General features: G+C 42.3%; 1 protein-coding gene across 3 annotated transcripts in view; it reads left to right on the top strand.

Annotated features, from left to right (window-relative positions):
• The window catches only part of PTGFRN (prostaglandin F2 receptor inhibitor), a 66334-nt gene that overhangs the window by 9468 nt on the left and 29581 nt on the right, over positions 1-27285 (top strand). For 2 of the 3 annotated variants that reach the window (XM_027888315.1, XM_027888313.1), the window contains exons 2-5: positions 18461-18826; positions 19674-20093; positions 23173-23556; positions 26532-26957. In XM_027888315.1, coding sequence (XP_027744116.1) covers positions 18461-18826; positions 19674-20093; positions 23173-23556; positions 26532-26957 — 1596 coding nt within the window. Of the gene's footprint in view, positions 1-18460; positions 18827-19673; positions 20094-23172; positions 23557-26531; positions 26958-27285 lie in introns of those variants that run through there. The other variant, XM_027888316.1, reaches the window with a different exon arrangement.

The raw sequence follows: 27285 nt of genomic DNA, 5'->3' as shown, positions 1-27285 counted from the left end.
AAGCTGTTTGCTGGGGAGGTGATCGGTCATGGAGCTATAGGACAAGCCTTGAAGAAGAGCAGTTTGTGCGTGGGGGTGGGAAGGTGTTTAGAAGTTTTGGCAGGGAAGAAGCAAGGGCCCAAGCTGCAGATTCTGTAAATGGCGTAGTGATGAAGAGCACTTCGTACTGATGACTTTTTCATCTCTATCTATCTATCTATCTATCTATCTATCTATCTATCTATCTATCTATCTATCTATCTATCTTTTGCTAGGCTTGTGTAAAATGAATTACTGGTTTTGCTTCAGTTGAGTGGACATATGTCTGCTGGTCTGAGTAAAATAGCAGCAGCTCTGGGTGGCATTCTAGTCCACAGGGTTGCTCTCTAAGCGAGGCTGAGTGACCTTGGTACCCTGTTTCTTACATAAGACAACTGGATGTGTTGGCTGTGGCTGACACATGCACATGTCGAGGGGACAGTCTGCCCTGTTTCTGACTGTTTTGTTTGTATGGGTGAGTGAAGAACTTTGGCCTTCAAAGTTATTATATGGGTGCTTCTCAGTACTACTTAACATCACCACTTCCTTCTGCGTTTCCCCAGCAATTGCTGTTTGAACATGCATTATAAATGTGAAGGGCTCATGAATTGATGATTGCTTTAAATACATACAGCCAAGGAGATTTTTAACTTCTGGTAGTTAATGCCGTGCCTTTAAGACTTCTTGTGTACTCCTGGATGTGCGTCACCAGATTATGAGAGGAAACGGGCTGATGATTGTTTCTGTGTCTTTAGTGAGACTGCTAAATTCTTCACAGCCAATTGTATGTACCCCTTCTCTTGTAATTTGATATAAAATTTGCTCCTGTTACATTTACCACATTTAAAACAGCACTTCCTCAGAGGCAGTGGTGTGTCTGGGTAAGTCATGCTGGGTTTGAATACTTGTTCCACTTTGCACATCTTTGGTCTGGCTGGCTGTGTTCTCGTTCTGCTGAGGCATTTTTTGGAGATGACTGGTTCACACCTTTAATGTAGCTTGGAGGGTTGGTGGGAGCTGGTGAGGATCTGTCTTTCTGCTTCAGCAGCCTCTGCTATGGGAGCCTGAGACCATCTCCTACCCAGCCTGCCTGGACTGAGGTGGTTCTTCCTTCTTGGAAAAGATGGCATGCATGCTTTGTATTGAAATAGATAAAGGGCAGTGAATACCTGCTGGGAAACCTGAATAGCACTCAGGCAGAATTCTGCTTATCTGGTGGTATATATTGTTGGCATTTCTAGGAGAGTAGAATCTCTCTCTTGCCCTCTTTCAGAACATCTGTTACTGTGCATGAAGTCATCTTTTGCCTTCCTTTTTTCCCTTCCATTTGAATCCACTTCTACCTACTTAGTCATCTTTGCAGCATCGTAAGTGTGAATGCCAGCAAAGATTTTTGTCAGGTCGTCTTGGGTGTTTTGTTCTGCAGCAAAGTCACCGTGGGTAGAAGCAGTGGAGTGTGTACTTGTGATAGGGCAGAACCATGAGAAACTGTGGGACTTGAACTGAGCTGCCTTTGAGCTCATTGTAGCACAATGATAAGCAAAGGTATAAGGGAGATTTTTTTCAATAGGATCTCATTGCTAGTGAAACTTCACAGAAGTTTCTTACTGCATCTCTTTCAGAAAAAGGACACGTACGCCACCTCTTCTGACTGTCACAGCTGGCCTAATGAAAGAGCTCTAAAGAATATTGCCTTAGAGCACTGTGGCCACATAAATATTGCTACTGTGTTTCACTGAAAGTTTGGGCTGAACTGTATAAATATGTATCCTTCCCGTGGAAAACAGGGTTCTGAGTATAATCTCAGATGAGTTCTGCTGCTTAGCAGGCATTTGTTTCAGTGATAACCAGTTGACTGACCATGCCTGTGACTCTTAGCGAGCCGTCAGCTGCGTATTTACCTTTTCTTAAAGCGTGTGTCAGCTAGGAAAGAACTGTTTTTGATGATTTAAAGCACAATACCAAGAGATGTCTTTTCCAGAGATTTTGTAATCTGAATAATGTGATGTGAGCACAGCTTTGTTAGATTTGTAAACTCGAATAATGATTAGAAGGGAAGAATATATCTGCCAGGTGGATTAATGAAGATGGTTCTTTTCATCAGTAGAGAGATTTTTTCAATAGGATCTCAGAGAATTCTGGGAGATCTCACAGACTGTACTGAGCAAATGTAAATGATGGGCAGGTAGTGAATTTCTTGCATTGAACTGCTCAAAGATGAAAGTACATTAGTGTGAGCAGGGTAGGCAGAAATACAAATACCTTAAAACTGCCCAGGGAAGATAATTACTGAAGAGTTAAACTGATTTATTCTCTTTGGTAAAGAGGATCTCCTTTTACAATAAAGGCAATGAGTGCTGCTTTTCAATCTATGGACAGACTGGGCTTCTATACTTTAATACTTCCTAGCAATCCCTTGTCCAAAGCTTATTTATTCCTTGTGAAAAGAACAAAGATCTTGAAATAATCTGTGTTTTGTCTGGGGAAAGGGAAAACCTGATCTAGTTGTGTGCTTTGTACCCTGCTTTTGACTCTTGGTGGGCTTAGGCTATAAAACTAGAAACAGTGGAGGCATTTGTCAACTGCTCTTGCACTGCGCTGTGGTGGGTGCTCTTCTGCTTGAAGTCTTTGAAACGTCATAATTTGATGTGGATTTTAACAAGTTTAAGATACTGGGAAATGCTCTTCAGATGATTAATCTCTGTTCTTATTCCTGAAAAATTAAGTGGGGAGACAGGAGGTGAGGTGGGAGGAAAGTTGTATAGTGAACCAGAGCTCTGTAAATTCTACATGTACCTTCTATTTAGATCTTCACTGGCAGCAGGAGTGCCTTTTGTTATTTTCTTGTAACAGTAGTAATACTGATTGGTCTCTAATAATAAGTAAACTTTCTACAGGATAGTGCTGTTGACATGATTTATGACTGCCATTCCAACAAGAGAGCTAAACCCAACTGGTTTTGTGATGTAGTAAAATAAAAATTTAGCAGTACTACTTTTTCCAAGTAGTACTTAGAAGCTCTAAAGTGTGAATTTACCAACAGTGAAAATATTAAAAGGGAAATAAACAGTTTTGCTGTATTGATTTATGAAGGACTTGTCACTCTTATTATGTATTGCTGCCATTGGACATTGTTAGGTGCAGACCTGGGAGGAGGGTACTTTATTTTTAAACCATCCACTGAGAAGTCTGAGTGCATGAATATTGTGTCTCTGTTTGAGTATTAATGAAGATGTAACTCTTTTTGTTTTGCCCAGTGGGGCTTAGATATAACACTGACTTTTCCCAACAATGCTATCTCTTCAGATGTTATTGTGAAATGTGAGCAAGGAGAATTTCCTGATACTGTACAGCATTCAGTGCCTTCCTTGTTTATCCTTAATTTCTGTTTTCTTTCTATTTTCTTAGGTATAGGTCCACCTTTTTTACTGGTATTCTGAAGAATGTGTCTGTTCATGTAGCCTCTAGTGAGCAGGTCTCCTTGACTTGACATGGCTTCCAGGATATGTTCTGATAAAGGGATCAGGGTTTGCTCTGCACACCCTGCAGTGCTTCATGCTTTGGCTTTCTGGACCTAATCAGAAGTACCCATGGGGAGTATTAGCTCTCCCAGTGCATTGAGTACATCCTCTCTTACCTGAGGGCTGTTTGCCCTCAAGTGAAGGGGCAGTTCAGGGAGACACTTGTTTGCTAGAAATCTCAAAGGTGCTTAAAAACTACTACTAAGACTCTTCTCTCACAGTTTAAAAGTGGGCACTGCTAATTCTAGTGTCTGTGGCAAAGTCCATCTACAGCTTTTCACGCGAATTTTAGCACCCTTGACTTCCTATATTGGTGATCTACTTTCCCCTTCTGCGCTCTATATTTTATGTTGTTAGCTGCTGTGATCGAACTAGACATAATTTCTTTTCTATTGATATTAAAATTATTTGTTTGAAAGTTAAAAATTACTTGGTTGAGAGTTCTGAGGCCTAGTCTGCAGTGCACTATTGCACATTTTGGAATGTGCCTTTGAAACTTGAAATGTTGTCTGTAGTTATGGTGCTATGTATGTTGTACCAGTGCAGGATCCACAAACTGGCTGGTGTGCTGTCCTTTGGGGTGAGGTATGACTGTAGAGTCTTCTGTTCTGTTTAACAATGTTATTATGGGACATAACTGTTCTTTCTGACACAGTAAATGTGAGGATGCCTAGGGTGCAGGCAGTCTGCTGTCTGTTTAAATGTAAGCTGATTATAAGTGTTAGTTACTGAATAATTTCAGCATATCTCAAGTTTCACCCAAATATTAACAGCTACTTATTCTGTACGTAGGTTGTCTTGTTAAATAGTGTAACCTAGAATAGTTCTACAAGGAGACTGGAGCAGAAAAGAAACAATTAAGCATTTTCCCTTTGGGTGTCTTTCAAAAATTGTATTCTCCTCCTCTTGCTATTTTAATGTCATGTCGGTTCTCTACCCGCCTTTCACTCTTGTTTCATGCTCAAAAGGATTCCCTTGCTTCTGATTTTTGAGTTACTTGAAAATTCTGTCTTCTTTGTTTCCGTTTTTTTCTCTGTTCTTACTGCTGGGCCCAGCCTGGGTGCCACTGAGGAGCAGCAGTTAGCAGAAGGGTGCAGCTGCAGAATGGGGAAGGCTTGACAGTAAGATCCACTCATTCTCATGTCTTGCCTCTGACAGTGGCCATGAGTGGGAGCATAGGGAAGAGTGAGTGCAGCCTATTACTATCCTAGTGTATCATCTCATGATTATCTGTAGCTTGGAAACATAAGTTAGAAGTGGTATCCTCACAGAATCATAGGATGGTTTGGGTTGGAAGGGACCTTAAAGTTCCAACCCCCCTCCTGTGGGCAGGGACACCTTCCCCTGTAGCAGGTTGTTCAAAGCTCCATCCAACCTGGCCATAAGTGTGCTTAACTTGGCTAATTCCTCCAAGTATTTGTTATCTCATGGGTGTTGCATTTGGCCACCTCTGAAGCTTTGTTTTCTGAAATGTTCTGGGTGAAGGCACCTCTTAGCTGATCTTTGACTGTGTGTCAGCTTTCTCTTTTAGCACCTGTGGTATTGACTGTCAAATGCTCAGCATGCCAATGACAGCAACAAAATATCTACCTCCAAAAACATTTCTTAAATGTGTCATGGGAATAACAGGAAACATTTTAAGATGTGTATTTAGGCGTGCTTAGCTGAAAACTAGTAGCTAAAGGCTGAAACTCAAACTTTACTGAGACTCCAAGGGGTAGTATGTTGTGATAGTCTTTTACTACATGTCTAGATCTGCATTTTCATATATCTAGTTGCATAAAATTTTCCCAAAAGCTTAAATGTGCGTGACGTGCTATGTGTTACTGTGTGTCCCTGGGAGGCTATTCTGAAGTGGTTCTAGAAGTAAGAGCAAATACTGCTGCAGATACTGTGAGTTAATCATGCAAATTATGGTGAAAACTTGCTGGCATACAATCTAAAGGAGAAAGGACTTTTAATCTGTGATGGGGAACATGAAAAGACCACTGGTCTTGTTTGGCCAGGTGCTAAATTGATGAGCCTTGCTATTCTGCTACTGGAGGTAACAAAATACCTGCATTGAATACAGGACAGGGTTTTGGGAGGTGATGGGAGGCTTGAGGCTGTAAGTCTGAAACTTTGCAAAGGAAACTTAGTTCCCCAGAAGGTTAATGCTTAGGGCTTTTTGATAATTGAATCTCTTAATTTCTTGAACTAGCAAACTTTTGTCACAAGAGGGGTTTTGTTGTGTTTGTTCTTTTTTTTTTTTTCTTGCTCTAGAAGGCACAAGTAGAAAAGTGTTTGTTTTACTCCAGGACTGGGGTAATTGGGAGCGGAATTGTACCAGGTGCTTGCTGAGTGCTTTGCTGGTTTCTGAGTCTCTTATGTGTTGTCCACATGCACATACCTGCCCACTTGTTCCAAAAGGTCTCTTCGTTTGTCCAGTTAACTTAATCTTCCAGTGAGTTAAACAGCAGCCACATACAATACTGTTTCCTTTCACATGTGAGAACAGCTTTCTGAATTCAGAGGCACAGACAGATAATTACACAGCTAATTTGCCTCCAAGCTCTTGGAGGCAGTGAATGCCAGGAAATTTTTGACTCTTGCATGCTTTTTTGAAAATTTTGGCTGTTAAATTTGTTGAGCGGGGATAAACGATGCTGCAGAGTGTGGGTGGATTTCATATCCTAGCCATACATATGTACATGGCTTAGCTCACACTTCTGAGGAGTTTCCATTTCCACTCTGAAGTTCAAATGTGAACGTCCTTTAGGAGCACAAGCATCCTTCAAGAGGACAGTTCGCACCTTCATTACCATTTTAGTTGGGGAAGATTGAATTTCTGAGGTGAGTCTCCTCACTGTCCCAGTTTCTGCACAATGCTTTTTACTGGGAAGCAATCTGTGTGCAGTTAGGATTGCTTTGGATGTAACTGAACCAGAAGTGTCACTCCAGGAGCGTATCTGCTGTGCTTCAGGGGCCTTGGGTATTTGGCCCATGGCACCAAACCTGGTCCATTGCAAAGCCCCAAACATGCACAGTGTATTTTTTTGGGGGACTCAGCACCAGCTGCCCTCTACAACCTTTTCTCCTTTTGGACTGTGACAGGTGCTAAAGTACAGTTGTGCTAGTCTTAATTTTCCATGTGAGAGGGGATATTATTTTTTTTTTCTTTCTAAATGTTAGTGAAGTAAATAAGCAGCCTATCTTGAGTTCTACCTACTGATCTAAAACCTTATTCTCAATTTTCAGGAGTCTTAATGAAATCTGTGTTGGTATTTTTCTCTTTCAAATAACGAAGAGTGCTGTGGCAACGCCTGTTTTCAAAGCCAGCTGTTCTGCAGACCCATCTGGGGGTGATTTTATTTAATGGTCTGTGCGGGGGTTGCACAGACCCTGTTAAAGACCTTGGCTGGAATCCCTACGTGCCTTCTAGATGTTGTTTTATGCCTCTGACCTCTCATCTTTTTCTTGTCCTGACCTCTTTCCTCCTCTTGCTTTGGGAGAAACAATACCGTAATGAAAAAATGTCTCTTCCTGAAAGGGGTAACTTTTTTTTTTTATGCCAGAGATGAGATTGCTGCCATTTCTGGGGCAAGAGGGTTTCTCATCATCTCTGCCATAGCAAATAGAAGCTCAGAAGCAACAAGTACTGTAAATACCTTGCAGTCCTGTTCTCAATTACAGAATTAGTTATGTAAATCTTGTATTAAGGGAGGAAGAGCCCTGATGTCTCTTAAATCATGTTCTCTGTGTGCACACATGCGTACAATTCCTTGTCTAGGAGAAAAATATCTGTGCTCCTAACATGCAGGCACCACAGAGATTAGCATACTAAACAGTATTGCTCGGCGTGATCTGAAATTGGCTTTTAGGTGCTAATTGGATCTATGGGCTTTGAGAGAAGGGGCTGGAAAACACTGGCCTCTGGTTTTCCAGATTGCAGACAGCAGTATGGATATGGTGGTTGCGTAGCTGTCCAAATGAAGTCCTCTGGGGGCACCAGTTGATAGAGCACAAGCAAGGTAACTGTTTTGTACTGACTCATGTCGTCTTTGCCTAAGTGTACACATCTTTTTGTTTTCAGCTTTATACAAAGAAACAGTGTGATCCAGTGAAATGAGCACTAAGCCTGAAACCAGGAATGCCTGTTATCTGTTCCTAACTGTTCCTGTTTTCCTGCAGAATTTGGTCTAATTGGTTAATCTGTCCAAGTAGATCTGCACCAGAAGACTTGGCAATAGGTGTGCTACTGTGCTTGCCTGCATGTGCCGACAGGGCACAGGCACTCATCCCCACGCCATAACACCCATTCTGTGTGCACCTACCCTTGCTCGGAGATTATTTATGGTGAAGATGAGACTGTTAGATAATTAAATTACAGACGAAAAGGATTACTCTATAAACTCTGAGATCCATCCCTCCACTGGCTCCTGCTGCTGCAAATCAGTTGTCAAGCGTGGAGCCACGGTGGGCCAGTGCCATATGCTGCCTTGGTCAGCAGTTCCAGCAGCCCTGCTGTCCAGCCACCTCCTTCAACAGTCTCTCCCAACAGCAGACGCAGGCAGAGCAGAGCTGCCCTTCAGGATCCCAGCTGGAGAGTCTGAGAGCCTCGTTTGTGTGTGCTGGGTCGTTCAGTGTCGTGGCTGCTGACTTCTGCAATCAGGCTTTTCTCTGTTGCAGCTCTTGCTGGAGCTTCTGTGGTGCCTTTGCTCATCCACTGGAGTGCTTGTTAGGAAATGCATCTCTGCGTCCTGAGATTGGAAGTGAACCCCAAAATAATTTTTGGAGAAGTAGAGGTTAAGATTAATAATATCTGGATTATGGAAGCATGCGACTTCTTCAGTCTCATCTTCCATTCCCATTTAGACAGGACTTTGTCTGGTAGGGGTGGAGTGTTAGGTTAAATTGTGGTGGACAAGTGCCGCCAGATTTAAGCAGGTAAAGAACACAAAAAAACCCGACAACAAAAAACCCACATCAAAAGACAAGGCAGAACAATCACTCCCCCAAAAAACCCATTGCACAAGAAAGTCCGAACAGCTGTTGATTTTTTGTTTGTTTGTTTGTTTTTTCTTTTTGGTTTTAGTATAATTGTCAGTGAAAAGTAAAATAGTTTATATTGGTTTCAGCACTTCTTATATTTAATACTCTTATGTTTAATAGCATTTTGAGTAGGATTTTTTGTGTGTATTACCTAACTAACTATTAAAGATAACTTGGAAAACAAATGACTACTTCACACTAATAAAAATCAGTAACTTCTGCTTTTAGAAAAAAAGGGGATGATGATAATGGAAACTATTTTTGGGAGAGGGGAGGAGGGAGCACTTCAGGATTTCCTTTTTTAAATATTTGATCATACTGTACAAATTATAGATTAGTGAAACACGTGGATGTTGCTATTTGTTCGTCTTTTTAAAGTCTTTTGACAAAAATGCTTTTTCCTAGCTTTCCAGCTAGGTGCTGCATCCTGTTTGAGGTCATGCTGGTAAAAAGAATAGCAGCGGCTTCTATAGTTTTAACATGATCTTTCTGAGATTTGCATTTTTTGTTTTGTCTCGGATTTTCACTCAGTGTATCATTTTTACTTAATGTAGATGAAGATTTAGGAATTATCTGTTCTGATTGTTTACTCCTGTTAAATCCAAAGAAAGTTTGGTTTAATCCTAGTGGTGTGCTGTGTTCCACATAGAGCAAAGAAAATGGTTTGTCTCTGCCCAGAGGAAATTGCAGTATAGAACAAATAGATTTGGACTGCTCTGCTCACTTCCAACTGCTTTGGGAAAGATTTAAGATAGCATATAAGTGCAAGTTAATGATGTTACAGAACAGCACTGATTTTAATTCTGTGTATTCCAGTTTGGGGACTCTTTAAAAATATTGCTAAATGTATGCATTACTCGAGTTGGAATTAATCTTATGTTTTTGTAACTCATATCCTTACTCCCCACTAAAGAAGATGTGAAGATATTTTAAAGACAGCACTTCTGGAAATATTTGCAGCCCTGTTTCTAACTGTGCTGGCACTTAAGCCTTGACTTGTGGGCTTTACTGCTTTGTCAGCTGTTTTCCTTAGAATGTAACATATTGAACTTCTCTGCAACACAAATTACTTCTGAGGAGGAACAACAGAAAATCACCTGTCTTGCGTGGCAGTCTAAATACCACTTCCAGAATCCCTGGATTTTTTGGGTCAGATGTCACCAGGTAACCTAAATGGGCTGCTCTGGCATAGTAAGTAGAAGTGGAGTTCTGTGAGACTGTCTGAAGGAGAGTAAATGAAGGTCATTAGCAGGGACAGGTATGTATGGCAGGTGAGAACCAGGAAGAAGTGACATGTTGATTCCTGCATTTCATTGGTTTTTTTCCTTCTCCTTTCTTTTTTGCTCCCAGCTGCATTTTTGAGACTTGTCAAAAACATATCCTTAGATACAGCCTTTTATCTTTAACTGTCAGTCAGTGGCAGAGAAAGGAAAAAGATTACACGTGATGGAGTTGTTTGACATCCAGAGAAATCTAAAACATGATCTTCAGTATTATCTTGGCCTGTTAGATGTTTGTTCTGTTTGGACCAGTGGTACCATAGTTCTCTGCCTGTCAAGGGCTGCTCTGTTTAACAAACTAGTCTGCTTTGCACAACTGGGAAAGGTTTATATGCTGCTTCTTTCCCCTCTACCTGCCACATGCCTTGGTCTACCATCCAGTAGCATACTGTCCCCTGATCAGGAAGCAGTGGTGTACAGTGGGATCTATGCTGACAACAGCTGGTGATGATGTTTTAAACTTTAATTGCTTATTCACCCTGGTTTCTGCCTTACAGGCTTCCTCTGCAGTTTACTGGTCTCTTCTCCTTGTACTGTAGCATGAATAATCTGCAGAAGCACTTACAGCTAATTCCTGTAGCTCGTTTTGGCACAGAATTGAAATGGGTTATGTGCTTGGGTGAAAGAGATGCCAGAGAGCTGGTCTTCAGAAGAGTGAAGCTGAACAAGTGAGCAGTGCTTTATTTCCAAGAGATAGCAGGAGAAGCAATGCTGCCTTTTGCAGCTCCTTTGGCAGAGATGTGGCAGAAGGAGATGGCTTTTTCTCTTGTGAGACAGTTCGGTGACAGTTTTCCAAAACTGGTCATTTTGGGCAGTGATCAGATCAACTGCTGATATCTGCAGTGATAGAGTGTGTTTTATATGGTGAAGTATTGTTCTCTGACTCTGTATTTTTAGACAGCAAGACCTTCTACTGCTGTTTACAGATTTGAACTTGCCAATTACAATGTATTTATCCTAAGTAAGATCATCCAAACCCTTTTGTAGGGCAGAACAGATCAGGTCTGACTCACTGGATATTCATTTGGCCCATTGTGCTGGTATTATGTGTATTTAAAGTAATAGTGGTGGAGTGGGGTTTTTTTTGTTGCCCGTGGTTACATTTATTTGTTTATAAAGGGGTGGGGGAGAAGCATGGAAAATCTGCTTAGTTTTTCTGCTGAGCTTAGGTGGTTGTCTCCCTGGGTTCTAATGGTAAACAGCAGTGGAAGAGAAATTTTTCAGAGAGCTTCTGTCCATTGATGACAAATGGAGAGTAGGGTAACTAGCCATGTAAGTCAGCAAACAACTAACAGTTATACAAAAGACTTTGAGAAATTGAAGGTGACACCATAGCTTGACTAATCTTGTGGCTTTCTGTGATGGAGTGACTGCACTGGTGGATAACAAAAGAGTATCTGAGGTCACCTACCTTGAGTTCTGTAAGGCCCCTGACACAATCCCACCGAACATCCTTGTCACAAAATTGGAGAGAGAGGGGTTTGATGGATGGACTATTTGGTGGATAAGGAGTTGCTTGGATGGCTGTGTCTGAAGAGTTGCAGTCAACAGATCACTGTCCAAATGGAGATGAGTAAAAATGTCCTCAAAGGCCTGTATGAAGGCTGTTAAAGTGGCTTCAGGGAAAGGCTGGAACACCTTTCCTATGGAGAAGGACTGAGAGAGTTGGGGTTGTTAAACCTGGAGCAAAGAAGGCTTCAGGAAAATCATATTGTGGTCTTTCAGTACTTAAAGGGAGCTTATAGGGAAGATGGAGAGAGACATTTCACAAAGACATGTAGTGATAGGACAGGGGATAATGGCTTTAGACTGAAAGAAGGCAGGTTTAGATTGGATATTAAGAAGAGATTCTTTAGGATGAGGGTGGTAAGATACTGGAACAGGTTGCCCAGAAAAGCCCCATTGTTTGAAGTATCTAAGGCCAGGTTGACTGGAACTTTGAGCAGTCTGGTCTAGTGCAAGATGTCTCTGCCCATGGCAGGGATGGTGGAACTAGATGATCTTTAAAGGTCCCTTCCAACCCAAACCATTTGTGCTTCTAAGATAACTGTGTCCTAGTGAAAACCTTGGGGTTTGCTTAGGTGCTTTTGAAATCCCGTTTATTGGCGGTGTTAGGTGAGGGGGGTGAATGGCAAAGACAGCAGGTTGTTCCTGTGCTGCAAAATTAACATTCACATGCTTTCATGTGAATGTTAATCCTTGGGGTAATAGATGGAGGTCAGCTGGGAAGGTACTTGCTCTTTCACCCTGTGCTGGAGATGTGGCTTTTCTGAGGCATCTCAGATGGAATGGAGATAAGAGCAATCCAGCAGCCTTGCAGCTTGATAGCATTTCTGAGGCTCCACTTAAGATGCAGTATGTGTTTCTTCATCCTGATAGAGATAATGGGTTTTAAGCAATTACACCCAGGCTAATTCCTTTTGATAAGAGCTCTACATTATCTAAAAAAAGAATCCTAGCCGCCTGGGAAAGAACAATGTAAATGTCTCTCTCACGGACTCTCTCATTTGCTCCTCTCTGATATCTTCAGTTGATATGCTGCAAATCTTTCAAGCCATAAAAATCTGTCAGTCTTTTTTTAGGTAGGGAGTGTTACAGTCGGGGAGGTGTAACACCACTGTTGACTTGCAAGGTATGGAGGCAGCCCTGTGTGCCTCAGATGATTCCAGGCTACTGTGGTGATTACAGCTTTGATGTAAAGAATCAAATTTGGTCTCTTTTAAAGGAGCCCCTTGTTCCTTCCCTGTGCAGGCTGTCTGATTATAAGGTGTGTGTGTGTTGCTTCTGCTGCCTAGGGTGATCTGAATTTTGTAATTTGGAAAGAATAGCAAGAGCTATCCCTTTATTCAGCATATATCTCAATCCCCTTCTATGTGTTTGTCTGTGCTGAAAGAAGAGTATAGTGATGTCATGTGTTAAGCAGGAATGGTAGGAGATCTCACTTATTTAGTTTTGGGGTTTTTTCCTTTTCTTTTTGAGACCAGTAAAGAAATTTCGATAGTTAGCTGCGTTTCTGATACTTATATAATTTCTTTTTTTGTTTAATCTGACTTTTCCTCTCAGACATGTACAGCATAGGATAAAAAATTTACCTAATTGCATTTAAAAATTTGGGAGGAAATCTCAAAGCAACTTGTTGTTTGTGTAAATGTGTTACTTCTAGAAAAATGTTATATATATTAAACCAAGAAATTACCTTAACAGTATTGAAAGGTTTTCAGATGTTATAGGCGTGCTTTTTTATAACTTGTTCTTTCTCTCCCAGATAGTCACAGATGACATTCTTGATGTGTAGCTGCCTGATAATAATTGGAGGCAGGAGAAGAGGCAAGGGGAAAAGGGGCTGGTTGGAGATAAGTATTATAATCTCCCATGCTGATATGCTTTGGCTCTCCTTCCTGAGAGAAGGGCCTGTGAATATGTGGTGTGCTGCCTGTGCCTTCACCTACCTGCTCACTAGGGAAAGTCCCTGAATGCTTCCCAGCAGGAGCCTGATCATTTCTTTTTTAAGAATGGAGGGGAGAGGATTTGTGTGGATATGATCCTGGTGGAACAAAAAAAAATATGCAAAAATAATTTTTTTTTTCCCTTCAATCTCTGAAATGGCTTTCATGCATCACACACACTGTAGTTAAGCAGTGCAGTACAGATGTGGGTGGTTTGGGATTTTGCTGGAAATGGGAGCCAGAATGCACAGCTTTAATGGTGGGGGATCCATTGCTCATACTCCAGTGTGGATCATACTCCAGGAAGGCTTGCCCCTGCTCAGCCCCCTCACTTACACAGTGTGTAAAAGTCATGCCTAGATTGGAAATAAACGGAGGAGTTCAGGGAGTGAAGATCCTTACCACCATTTGCTAAGTTGGTTGCAATAATTTTTTTCCTGTCATAAACTGTTGTGAATCTGAAAGGGCTGCTGTATTTTCTTCCCAGACAGGGTAATGTTCAGTTGGCAAATGAAACAACCTTTTGTTCGGAAAGCTCTTTTGAGATGAAAGGCGTCAGCAAAGTTGTTGCTGTGTCTCCTGTGACTGCCTTGGTTGAGGAGCTGGACTGTGTGTTCTAAGTCTTTCTGATGCAGAGGCTCTAGTGCTTAGTCTGAGCCAATTTACTCATTCGTTAGCTCTTACTTTTTTGGCTTTAATTGGCTTCCTACTGCATGTCACATTGCATTTTCCTTTGGCTGGCGGATGTGGAGTCGACCTCCTTCTCTGGGCTCCTAAGAGAACATGTTTTCTTATTAGATAGAGCTGTCTGGTGTAGGCTGGAGGAAGCACCTTGTAAAAGAGAGTGCTGAAGCATAAGTGTGTTCTTTGCAACAGTGATACCTTCTCAGCCTTGTGGATGACTCCACAGGTTACTTTTCATCTTGTTCTTTCGTAAGTGATATGTAGGTGCAAAATGTGTGTGAAGATGAAGCTCCTGGAAGACTTTCCACATCTATAGCAGTGTCCCTAATGCAAGAGGAAATCCTTAGCAGCCCTTTCCTTCTGGAGTTATGTAGCTTGTTCAGAGTTTAAACAGATTACCTGTTCTGTAGATGCTGCACTATTTTGCTACCTTGTTTTCTTGGTTATCCTAAAAATGACAGACTGCTATTTAATGTACTCAGACTGACTTCACAACCTATCTAGTCATCTGCTTTCCTTGTTCTCCTTTTTAAAAGGATTTCATTTAATGACAGCAATGAGATAGTGCATCTAAGTGATGGGACAAATTAATTTAAGTACTGTGTGGACTAGGGAACAAATGCTAGCCCCAAACTGCCTTGACTATGTCTGTGCTGTCTTGCTTCTGTATTATTCAATATGGCAGACCCCAACTTATAATTATCCTACCTTGAGCCCCACTTTATCTCTGTTCCTGGTGGAGTATTTCCTACGCTCCCTGGGGAGAATCCTCTAATCAAGTGCTTGGCAAACAGCCATTAAGGTTTTGTGGTTGGCTTACATTTTGTGTGTTTCTGGCCCAACTCTGCAAAAGGACCAGTGCTGCTCATCAGTCCTGTCACCAGTCTAATGAGCCCAAGGAACAAGTCTCATGCCTTATGTTTTTGTGTGCTGGCCTCCTTACAGGGGCTCTATTACTATTTGTTTTGGAATACAGTTCCTTGCAATTTCATCTGGTGGGCTGGGTAATTCTGTAAAAAATAAAGTTTTGTATTTAGGCAATTAATCTTGTGCTCAGGCAAGTTTGATGTCCAGCATTGCAGTTATGATACAGAGCCAGTTACTGAATTCTTACTAAATATAGGTCTTTGGTTAGCTTGGTGATACTGAAAAATACTGAATTGTCAAAGTTCTGTTGTTTTCTGTCACTAGTGTATACATTGTTTTGTCCTCCTCCATCTGCTTCTACAGTTAAATTGGATTCAAGTGAATTCATTAAGAACATGTCACGTTATATTAACAGTGATACCATGAAAAATAAATGTTTCCAATAATTTTACAGGGTTTGAAGCTTTTGTATCATGAGAGCTGAGCTTCGATCGCTCTGGGAAGATGAGGCAGTGTATGCAAGTAACACAGGTCTCTGTAAGAATAAAATATTTGTAAAAGCTCCTCACTTATCTGCCAGAGTATTATGGAGCTCACCTTCTGCCAAGATCAATGTCTGTAGCTGTGTGCCTTCTGCTACAGGACATGGAATGCTAATCCCTAAGACACAGCAGAGAATGTAACACCTTGTTTAGTAGCTGGAGATGTTCTTGATGCAGGATGAAAGGCAGAACCTTGAATTCACAGCCTGCTGGGTCACGTAGAAATGCAGCTCACACTTGGAGGATCTGCCCTGTGCTTGCTCCTCCTTACCTGTGGGCAGGGCACAGCGAGTGCTCTGCAGGAAGTGCTCATTCTTTTGCGTTGAGATGTTGCCTCTGCTCCTGCCTTTCGAGAATCCTAATTTATCTTAACAGTAACAAATCTTATTGTTTGTAAAGTATAAAATTCTGTTACAACTTGTCCTTTTTCTGCTTCTGCAGCCTGTTCTACTGCCCTCCTTCCAGTCTCAGGTTAATCAGGAGTTGCTTGTGGTACTGTGCTGTGAAGAGGGGGATAGTCATTGTTTTACAGCAATAGGGCACTGACTCTGAGCAGATCCGGTGAGGAGTCCCTGTGTGCTCCTTTTTCCCTTTGACTTGCCTTTTCTTGAGAAGGTGCTAATCACCCCCTACCTTTATTTAGGGTCAAAGGGTCTTTAGTGACCTTGGAAGAGGAGAAACTGGGCTGTCAATGCTAATCTCAAACACAAATGTGCAGCCCTTGCCACATTAGTCATGCCTTTGTCACCTCTAGATTGGATTAGTGCAGTGCACGGTATGCGGATCTACAGCTGAGGACACATGCAGAACAGTGTTGTCTGCTTGTTTTAGTGTCACGAGAGAGTATTTTCTAGAGAGATGTCAGTGTCTGAGGAGTGCCCTCAGTCAGGATCCTGACCTGACTTCCCACAGTGGTCTGCTGGAAGCTGGTTTGGCTGTCAGGCAGTGCTTTAAAGCTTACCTGCTGCTGTTACCGTGTTCTGTAAGAGGATAAGTTGAAGGATTGAATGCAGCTTAAGATTTTGTGAGGAAATACATATCAGAGCCCAGTTGCTTGCTTTGTTTTTTGTTGATTGTTTTCCTGTATTGATGATATTGCTGTGTGTTGCTTGGGTTAGGAGAGATGTCCTTAAAGGCATGTGGTTGTGGAACAGTATGTTGGCAGTGGAAGTTTTTCTCTCCAATGCTCATGTGAATGGTGCAGAGAAGTCCAGTCCTTATTAGGACCAGTCAATCACCTAATCAGGTACATAATAACAGTCTTCTGGGAGGGATATAAGGGGTAAGAGATTAACCCCAGTCTGCATTACAAATAAGTTTAATGAAGTATTGATGTTAAATACAGAAGGTCACGGCAGTGAGGAAATGGACTATTATGACTGAGCCTGGACACGTGAACAGCCTGCAAAGCAAAGAACATGGTAGGAGTTGTGAACTGGGGAGGTAAAGGCAGTGTCAGTTCTTGGTTCAACTGTTTGCTTGAACTGTAACTGGGGATAAAAATACCCTTTTCTTCTTGCAGTTGTGCTCAGTGTGTATGTACAGCTGCTTGTGTAGTTTTTAAATGGCCACAGAAATCTTATTCTTTACTATCTCTTCTTTCACGCTGCTCTGGAGGGGACAAGCTGCATTTTTATAAGAGGTTGCCCAGTGGGTAGTTTCTGTCCACAAGACACTCTTTTGCCCACACTGGGATGCGTATTGGTATGATGATTCTAAGCCAGCAAGTAGGGCCTTAATCTACAGCAAGAAGATGTGCAAAGTGATAGAAGGGCAAAGCTCAGCGAGTATTTGGTGTTCATGGCTTTCCCAATGCAGCTGGTGAATTGGAGCAGTTGTGGGTTACTGTACTTTTAGTTGGGGGGTTCTTTGTTTAAAATTGGCTTTGCCTATCCCAGATCAACCTTTGGTCTAACTGCTTTTGATATTGCTAGACATCTACTTGGTTTTATCAAAATCTATCCTTCAGTGTTCTAGCTTCTGTTCTACCTGGCCTCTAAAATATTTTGCTGTGAATATGGAGCTGGTGGGATGTAGTAGGCTGTTCATATTTGGAGACTGAGTTTAAGTAGGTTTAAGTAGGACCTATTTCTGAAGAGATTTCTCTGATTGGAATTATGAATCAAAGCAGTTTTCTCTTTTGAGAAGTAAGAACCTGCCAAAATGCATGTGCAGCTGCTGGGGTTGTTCTCTGGCTATAGAAACAAGTCAACCAGAAAAGTCTCCTGCTGTGTCTTTGCCAGGTCCTCTGGCTTGTTTATGTGGTTCACACTTTTGCCTGGAGTGTAATATACTGCTTCGCCAGCCTTCTACAGAGAACTGCTGTTGTCCTCCTGTCCTTCTAGCAAGACAGTCACAGAAAACATGGTCTGAGCACTGTGTGTTCCTCTGCTTATGCTCCCATCTTCTGGGCTGTCACCAAAGAAGGAAAGTATGCTAGAAATAGGTGTGGTTGCAGGAATACACTCAACCAAATTATGTCTGTTCTAATCAGTTCTTCCTTTTAAATCAATTTGGAAGGCAAAGAATCTCACCTGTGTTAGAGAAGCCATGACCCTTCAGGGCAGCAGTGACTATGCTCATTTTTGGAAAACATAAATTTAGAATTCTCATGGCCCTCAAACTGGGGAAGAGTGTGTTTCCTGTTTTAAACTCTCCAAATGCTATCAGCAGAAGTCTTATAAAAATTCCTGATTAGATTATGCCCTCACTGCAGCAATGAAGATCACTTGTTGTTTAAGCATCTTATGTAGCACTTGGCTTGCAGCAGAGATACTGCTGCCCATTGGATCTATGATAATTCTTTTTTTTATCCTTTACAATTTTTTTTCTCCACGAGTGTTTTGTTGCCTGACATGGTATTATATAAGCAATGAAACCAAGATTGCCCACACTAGAAGGGGTGTGTTTAGGGTTTCCTGCTCCAGTGAGATTAAATCTTAATTACTGCCTTTACTAGTTCTAGCTTTCTGCAGAGTGGGATGCCCAACCTTATTAGATTTTTTTTTTTTTTTCAAGTCTATCCTGGTAATTTCTTTAACTGTGTATTCTCTTTTTATTCCCCTGCCCAGCTTTCTGCAGAGGGCGTATTGTGAGAGTGCCCAAGGGTCCTCTTATTCGAGTGGTGGGCACGGAGGTGGCGATCCCCTGCAGCGTTAGTGACTATGATGGGCCCAGTGAGCAGAACTTTGACTGGGAGTTCTCCCGGGAGACTGACTTCGTGCGGATAGTGAGTACCTGGGATTCTACCTTCACCTCTGAGGAGTACCAAAAACGCGTGGGCCGCGGGGATATCAAACTGAGACGGAGCAGCAACGATGCTGTGGAACTTGTGATTAGAAACATCCAGCGAGCTGACCAAGGGAGATACAAGTGCTCCACGCCCAGCACTGATGCCACCGTTCAGGGAAATTATGATGCAGAGGTCCAAGTGAAAGGTATTTCTGAAGAGTGAGGTGTGCTTTAAATTTGGTTTTGATATTGGTTACAGATGTACCCTTAACATTGTTTAATTTCTGTTGTTTATGATCACTGATTTTTTTTTATTCTTTTTTCTTCTTGTTCTTGTTTAATTCTCCTAAAGCCAAAATTGAAAATTGAGAAGTATGATAGCAAAGGCATTTGAGGTGAAGAAGTGAAGAGAGTGTTTACTATAAACACCACTTTGCTTTTTTTTCTGTCTAATAAATATGTAAATAAAATACTAAGCAGTGGGTTTTCTAAAGATGTCTGCACGTATTTCATGTCCCTCTGGGTAGAGAAGCTAACTTCAGGTAAAAACTACAGACTATCTTTCTTCTCTCTCACTTTTAGTGTCATTTAGGGATGTTTCTGTATGAAGAAGGTAATCTTCCTTTTGACCTTTAGAATGTTGATACTACAGTCACACCCTATCCTTGCTGTCTCATTTAGGGCTCTTCAGTAATAAATTGGGAGACTATTTGTTTTTTCCCCAGTGTCTTATCTTTTACTCCCATGAAAATCAAGACAATTTTGGACGGGAATAGACAGAATGATATTTGGATGAGAAATTGAAGTGAGGGGAAGCATAAATGAATTCTTGTCTTGACTTGTTTAAAGCAGAGCGCTTCCTTTAGTGGTTTTTCAGCTGAATTTCCTTGTTCCTGGAATATATTTATATGTGGAAGAACAAAGGATTGTCCAGGTGTTGCTCTGGGGTAGTTTTACTACCTTATATCTTAACAGGTCAGTGTGGGTGTTCTCTTCTCGCTTCTGTTTTATGATGCTTGTGTTTTTTGGCCTTTTATTTTTGTTTTTAAACAGTGATTTCCGATGGCTTGTCCGTGAGCGGTTCAAAAGGACGTTCCTCGACGCCTCTCCGCCTGTCTGAGGGGGACTCCTTCAGGCTGCGCTGCTCAGCAGTTACCACCTCTCCAGAGCACACTCACCTGCATGTGACCTGGCAGATCAAAAGTGGATCAGCTTGGCAGGACATCCTCTCTTTGACTCATGAGGGCAAATTCCAGCCGGGTGCTGGCTACGAGGAGCGGTACCGCAATGGAGATATCCGCTTGGACACGGGGGCGAACGACACGTATCGGCTGTCTGTGTCCCAGGCTTCCTCGGCGGATGGGGGGGCCTACAGGTGTCTTGTGAGCGAGTGGGTGAGAGGGACCGATGGCTCGTGGCAGAGGATCCAGGAGAAGAGCGTGGAGATAGCGAGCGTGTCCATCCAGCGGACGGGTGAGTGTTACTGATGGGCTGGGTCACCGCAGTGCTGCGTCCGTCCTGTGATGCTTTGAGAGCAGAAGTTGGGTGAGCTGGAGGAAGTGAGGATACTTTCTAGGAGAACCTAGAAGGGGCTGTCTGAGTTAACAGAAAATGTTTGGCATAATTTTTCTAGCTTTTATTTTGGGGAATTGATGGCATGGAAGGATTGCCTGGAACCTCTTAGATGCCTAGACCAAAATTTTATCCTTAGTTCACTTTAGATGGCTCCTGGGTTTAATATTTCTTAAACAAGCATTATCTTTAATCGCTGAGCACCCCAAATCTTCTTTCTGTTCTCTTCTTAATATAGGGTTTTCCCCTGGCACTTAACAACTGCACTTCCCCTGTGAATGTGGCTTGTGATTCAGTGAGAGATTTGAAGCTCTTCTGTATGATGTTTATTAAAATAGCATATCAAGAGAAAGGAGGAAGGCAGTGATAATTTAACAGGACAAATTATTCAGTGGATTTTTATCACTGACACTGGATCACTGGTCTTATTGCTCTACTGTGTTAGCAGGGGTCTAGGACAATAATGGTTCTGTTAAACACATCATTGCATGCTTGACTAAGGAGACAAAAACAGTGCTGTGCAAGGATATCCAGACATCCCTGCCCATACAGATTTCAGGATGAGATGCACTAAGCACTTAATTGCATTAGCATTATCATTGCTAGTTGGAGGAGGGAGAGCGGGGGTGATGCATCTTATCACTCAATAGGTGGAACAACAGGCAATGATGGTCCCTCAGAAATATGAGATTATCATGGTGTTTTAGAGGTATTCAGACAGTAAGGGTATCTCTTCATTTTTGTAATCCTTTAATCACTATAGGGAGAACCCAAAACTATGGGGGTTTTTGGCTAGCTCATTTGGATGTAGTTTTAGTATCCTGGTGGGAGTTAGCCTGTGAAATCTGACAGGATTAATCTGCTCCCTCTTTTTCAGGGTGTCTGTTGCATAGTAAAACTTGCAGGTGCTCTCTGCTGAGCCAGAATTTGTCTAATTAAGAGGTGTAATTCTGTGTTCTGTCGCACTTTTGGAGAGTTTAGTTTAAGCAAGTGGGGTTTAATCAGTGGCTGTAAACAGGGTGAGGGTGGCCATGAGCAGTAGTATTACAGGTTTTTTGATGTGGTTTGGGTGTGTGGTTTTGTTTGTTTGTGGGAGATTTTGTTTGTTTTGTGGTTTGTTTTTCTTAAGAGCTTTTTTGCCTTCACTTTTAGCTCAGTCATTGGCAGCATTGGCACTTTGTTAGGGGCGTGAAGTCTTTTTCAAAGTTGTGCTAAATGGGATAGGTTATTCTCCAGCAAAATGTTGTATAAACATCCTGCAGTAGGACTTGGAGAGAATCTTGTGCTGACATCTGAAATCTCTGCACTTGCATGCCAAAATGAACTTGAGTTGGAAATGGTTATACACCTATGGGTAAACTCTCTTGAAGTCCCTCTGTGTACATATTCTGCCAGGTTCTGAATGCCCATCACTATTTCATGAAGAAGAAATGTTCCTTGGAGAAACACTGCTCTTAACCTTGCAGATGAATCTTATTTTGTATTCTGGTTATTAGTCTGTTAAATTATCTAGACTTTCCTACTGATTCCAATCCCATGATAAGACAGTGAGGCAAGTCCCAGTGAGATATTCATCTGGACTTAGTTTTACCACTCAGATAGGGTTGCTACCCTCTGTTCAGTTTGACTGCTCTGTGTTATCAGGTGGTGAGGAGTGAGATGAGCGTTGCTTGGTTTTACTGGCAATATAGCTCTGACTGCTCAGTTTGGCTCTAGACTTGTCTCTCTTGTTGTCTCTCATTCCAGATGGTAATCCCAGGAAGTTTTTACAGATGGGTAACTGTTATACAGTAGAACATGGTTTTACATAGAAACCACTAACCTGCAGCAGAGCCATAGCTGGCTTTATAAAGCAGGTGTCTGTGTTCTTATTCATGGTCTTAGTTGTAGATCTGCTGAGAAGAGCCACTGCTGTAGCAGCCCTGTCCACTGGCGTCAGTGGAGACTTGTAAGAGCAGCTGCATTGCACAGTGTGGGAACGGTGCTGCACTGAGATCCAGATCTAATCGTGAGGCAATGTGGAATGAGGGGAATGAGCAAGTGAAGACATGTGGTAGGCAGGTAACTGGGTGAATGATTTGCACTGACTTTTACAAATGAATACACACAGTGCTGCCGGTTCACCTCTCACCAGTAACTAAGGCCAGCTTCTCTATGCCTGACCTTGACACTGTGATTCCTTGGTTTTCTTTTAACAAAGCTGTGACCAGCTTGGAAAACTACAGAATGCAGAAGGTCCTGTTTGAATGCTGACTATGACCATATGTGCTATGTATATTAAAAATATTCACTAGCCAGTGGAGGAGATTGTTAAATGTGTTTTGAGTAGCTGTTGGTGTTGCTTTAAAGTCCCCAGTGTGCGTTGTCAGAGCAGTAAGTGGAAGTGTCAGGAGTATAGGGAGTTACTGCTGCCTTCTGTTTGCTTCCATTTCATGTTTCTGCAACACACCTGAGGTCAGTCAGGACTCCAGCATGTGGCCATCACTGCTTCTCATCTAAATCTGTTCTGTTAGAGGAGCTCAAAAACATGTCATCAGAAACCAACTTGAATTCTAATGTAGTCCTAGTGATTTCTGTGGATGCTTTCTCTTCTGAGAGAGAGTTCCCAAACACTTTGACCTCCTGTGGGAATGGAAAATCCTGTACACCTTTTCCTGCTGTGTGACGGTGACATGTGGTCTGTGACTGGGACAAAGCCTTCATTGACCAGTTACTGTTGAGCTACAAAAATGCTATTCTCCCTCCTTTTCTCTTCCCTGCCCTAATCACACATCCCTTGTTTGACTGATAATGTGTATTTCCCTTGTAATAGATCACTTGGTTCAATATCCAACAGGCATTTTAAGGTAAGGCTACTGAGCTGCTTCAGAAGCTCAAGTTGCAGAATGTGAAGTCCTGGATGACTTACAGTGGATTCCTTTTATTGCAAATAACAAATAAAAAAATATTTTCTGTTTGAATTTTTGTCTCTTTTTCTAAGCTCTAGATGTGGTCATCTCAACAAGCAATGTGTCTGTGACTGAAAGAGACTCCCTGGATCTTACATGCAACATCACAACAGACAGGAGTGGTATTTTCCAGGCAGAGGTGATGTGGTATTTTTCTGCATCACCTGATGATACCTTGTCAGATGCTCAGCTTTTGCTGAGCATGGACCGTGATTCTGTTGTCAGTGATTCAACTCTGATCAGCCTGAGCCATGTAGACAGGAACTCCTATCGCCTGTTGGTGCGGGATGTAGATGTGGAAGACTCTGGCTACTACTTCTGTGAAGCAGCTATCTGGGTACCCCTGCACAATGGGAGCTGGCACAAGGTGGTGGAGAGGACATCTGCACCAGTCAGTGTGGTAGTGACAGCGTTAGGTGAGTGATTCTGCTTTCAGACTTCATGGGTAATGTTGCCACTCAGTCAGAAAAGGGAGAGGAGCTTGTGGAATCTCTCCTGCACAAGTTTCTCTCTTTTTTGTGTGTATAATATATACATAGATTATCTTTCTCTCTCACATAAAATAGATATATTTCTCACCTAGATGTGAGCTGGAGGCAGAACTGGCAGAGCTGTAGCACTTGGTGGTGTTCCCAGCTTTGACTGGATGCAAGTATTCAAGCCCAAACCTTCTCAGTGTACCCTTTCAGATCCTCTTGTCATGAGAAACTGATAGTACTGTCCAGTTACAAAGGCAGAGCTCCTCCAACATAAAAGTACTGAAGGAGGCCAGCATATAGAGAGCCTGTTTTTCAGCTATAAATAGCTGTGCCATAAGGTTAAATCCCACCGACAGTGACTTTAAATGTTGCATTGTAGCATTGTGCAGAGCAGTTGAGCCGTGGCTGTTTCCAAGTACACTTGTAACGTGCTAGAAGTGCACAAGTGATGAATGTCTTAATTTCCTGTCCTCATTCAACCATTCAAATTGTACATTCAACTTGTGAGTGTTCCCTCCTTCCCCCACTTGCATGTGTGTTCATTCGTGTACAGGTGCACTGCGTGCTCGTGTATTCTCTCATAGTGCCTGTACCTGTAGGACTATTCCTCACTCTTTCTATTTCAAGTTGGCATTATTTGGGAACAGGAGAGAATAAAATCTACTCTTCAGCAGATGTTTGGTTGCTAGGGAAAGTAGAATAAATTTTCGGCAATCGAGGTTTTCGTCTGCATACAGAATTCACCAACTCTTCCTCCGTAATGGAAGTTAAGAGCTGCTGGAGTATTAAGTCGTTGAACTGTCAGTTGAGGCTGTTCTTTGACAACTGACAGAGTGGAGGAATGAGGTTTATCCAGCCAGCCTTTTATTCTTTTTAAATCCTCTGTTTGAGTGTCTGTCAGGGTGAAGTGCCTAGCTGGAGTGGTACTGTCAAAGGGAAAACTCTCCTCTTGGCTGTCCTTCCTCTGCCTGCAAATAAAACAAACCTGAAGAGATTTTTCTAAGAACTCGAGTTTCTTGCAGTTTTTTCCTTCTTGTGTTCCTGTCTAGAGAAGAGTTTCTGCTTTCATAGTCTTTGTTTCTGGGAAAACAAGAGTTGGTCCTGAATGCCTTCTTTTTGGAGGGGGAAGGGGAGACATCGGGGAAAGATAAGAGAATTGCGGAGTGTGAGCAATATATCATGAGGCCCTGCAGTAAACTAGTCTTTTGTGAATGAGAAGGGAAAAGTAGTGTAGCTGTAGGATCTGTGGGGGCTCACACCAGAAGTGGGGTTTGGTCTCCGTTAATAGTCTGTGCTTTGACTGCAGCAGAATTCTGTGCATTTTCTTTTTATTTTGCCTTACTTATGCAGAAAATGTGCAGAAATCCACGTGCTCACTGGTAGTAGGTACTGTAGACTTAGGTGAGCAGTACTTTTATGCTTTTGTGTTGCCTAATGCTGCAGAAACTCACCATCAGTATCACCAGGTTCTCTGGGGTCTGGTGCGTGTGGATGCCCTTGTTCTTGCTAAATGCAAGGGCACCGCATGCATAACAATAGTGAGAGATCTTCTCTGCAAGCTGACATAGCAGCAGCTCAGCTTTCTGGATACAATTGTTTTTATCTTTTGCATCTGAACTCCAAAAGTGCCTATGCACACAACAGTTTGCACAGCAGTTCTATTAAGATGCTTTATTATCTTGGCTCACTGGTAAGCTAGGCCTAAGTTTTAGCCTTGGATTGCCTTCCCTGTCCCAATTATAGCTTCAGTTAATTGTTTCTGGGAGGGCAAAATGCCAAGAAAAACATAAAAGCAGGAAATAAATACAGAACACTGAATGCAGTTACAGTGTAAAAGCCTTGTGATGGGTATTGGTCGAACAGTTGGAAAGCTAGTAATTTTTCTGAATTATAGTAGACAGCAAGACAAAAATATTCTAATACTAGTAAATAAATATGTATTTCCTTTGTGGTGTGAGGTTCTTGCTATAATCTTTTTCCTTTACTATCTCTGTAGTCTGAGAGAAAATAGTCATGCAGCTCCCTTATCGCTTGTAGGCTTTGGACAGCCAGCTATTTCAGATTTAAATACAGCAGCCCCATTCTTAACCCGTGAATTTCCAGCACTCATTTTCAAGCCTGAGATATTCCAGCCTCATAACTGTACAACATGTTTGGACTATGAAGCTTTTCTGATCTACTTGTCTTTGACTCTTAACCTAGTTAGTATTTATTAACCTATTTATTATGCTGACCACTGAAATTCACTGTGCACTGCTGTTGGTGCTGCCTGTGGCCAGTGGTATCCACATCCTTTGGTTTTGGTGTCTGGGTGGGTAAAATGGGTTTCTTTGGGGTGATCTTTTAACTTTCTCAGACTGTAGTATAGAGATATGAGGTGATGGTTAAATGTGGAAAAGAAAGCAATTCATGGTGGGAAGATGGCCTCTTATCCTGAAGAGATACTGGGAAAATGGGATGTCTCTCGTTAGTCCAGAGCTGGAGGATAAGCACTGTTGTGCTGCAGGCTGCCCCAGACATTTGAAGAGGTGCAAAAAGTGACTGGCTGGGACAAACCTGAGCCCACCATGGTGGGTTCTTGGGGCCAGGCCTAAAGGAGGGATTTATCTTGCTCAGCAAGATCTCTTAGTCTTGATTTTTCTGAGATGGTCTGACTTAGACATATGAAATGGAAGGTCTTGTTTGGAAATGCAAGCCTGGGGAGACCTGTGTCAGGCTGGTGCAAGTCTGAGAACCGTAGTCCAGATTCCCAGGTCTTGTAGGAAAAATGTCTATTCTGGCACTTGGCTTCTAGCTCAGGTGCTTCTGACTGGATGTCAGAAGTTAGCATAACTTTTAATAAGTTCTAGCATTTTCTCTTCTGCTTGTGGCTTCTAACTTCTTTTTTATTTCCTGGGTTTCTTCTCCTTCAGAGCCAGACTATGATGTGTTCCTGAATGCATCTAAAACACCCAAGTTTTCAGATGACCCCACAGAGCTCAACTGCAGGATCACAAACGCGCAGGACACCGAGGCAAACCTCCGCTTCACAGTCTCCTGGTACTACAGGCAGCGCCTGCCCAGTGATGACGCGGTGACAGATGAACTCCTGGCCACGATGGACGCAGACTGGACTCTGCTACCTGGGGACAGGAGCAGAGAGCGGATTCAGAATGGGGAAATAATCTTCTCTAAAAAGTCTGTCAACACCTTCAGTTTGCGAATCCAGTGGACTTCAGAGAGCGACAGGGGGGATTACTTCTGTGTCATCTCTGCGTGGAGCAGGCACCGCAACAACAGCTGGGTAAAGAGCAAAGATGTGACTTCTGCACCTGTCAACATTTTCTGGGCTACACAAGGTAGGGACTTAACACCAATTCAGTGAAAGGTCTGGGTGGCTGAGGTAGTTTTCTCTTAAGTAAGCTTGTCAGCCTGAAGGCTTGCTGATGGGCTTTGGAAATGGTGTTTTGTGTTACGAAAATGAAAAAACCACTGTCACCTTATGGAAAGGCCTCTGATTTGTGGAGGGAAGGAAGTAACTACACAGCACTCACCAGTTTTATGCAACAGTTTGGAAGGGAACTGCAAAGAAGGGATAAATCCATCAACCTGCTGAGATGTCCAGGAGCTGGGCTGGAAGTGGCAGGGATGGCATCCAGCAGTGTTGCTGTGGTGATTGCCCCCTTT

This window comes from Empidonax traillii, unplaced genomic scaffold (genome assembly GCF_003031625.1).
Source record: "Empidonax traillii isolate 1590-97213 ecotype Southwest subspecies unplaced genomic scaffold, ASM303162v1 scaffold236:size2090792, whole genome shotgun sequence".
NCBI classification, from domain to species: domain Eukaryota; kingdom Metazoa; phylum Chordata; class Aves; order Passeriformes; family Tyrannidae; genus Empidonax; species Empidonax traillii.
The sequence above is the reverse complement of the archived record's forward strand: the minus strand, read 5'-3'. Positions and strand labels throughout refer to the sequence as shown.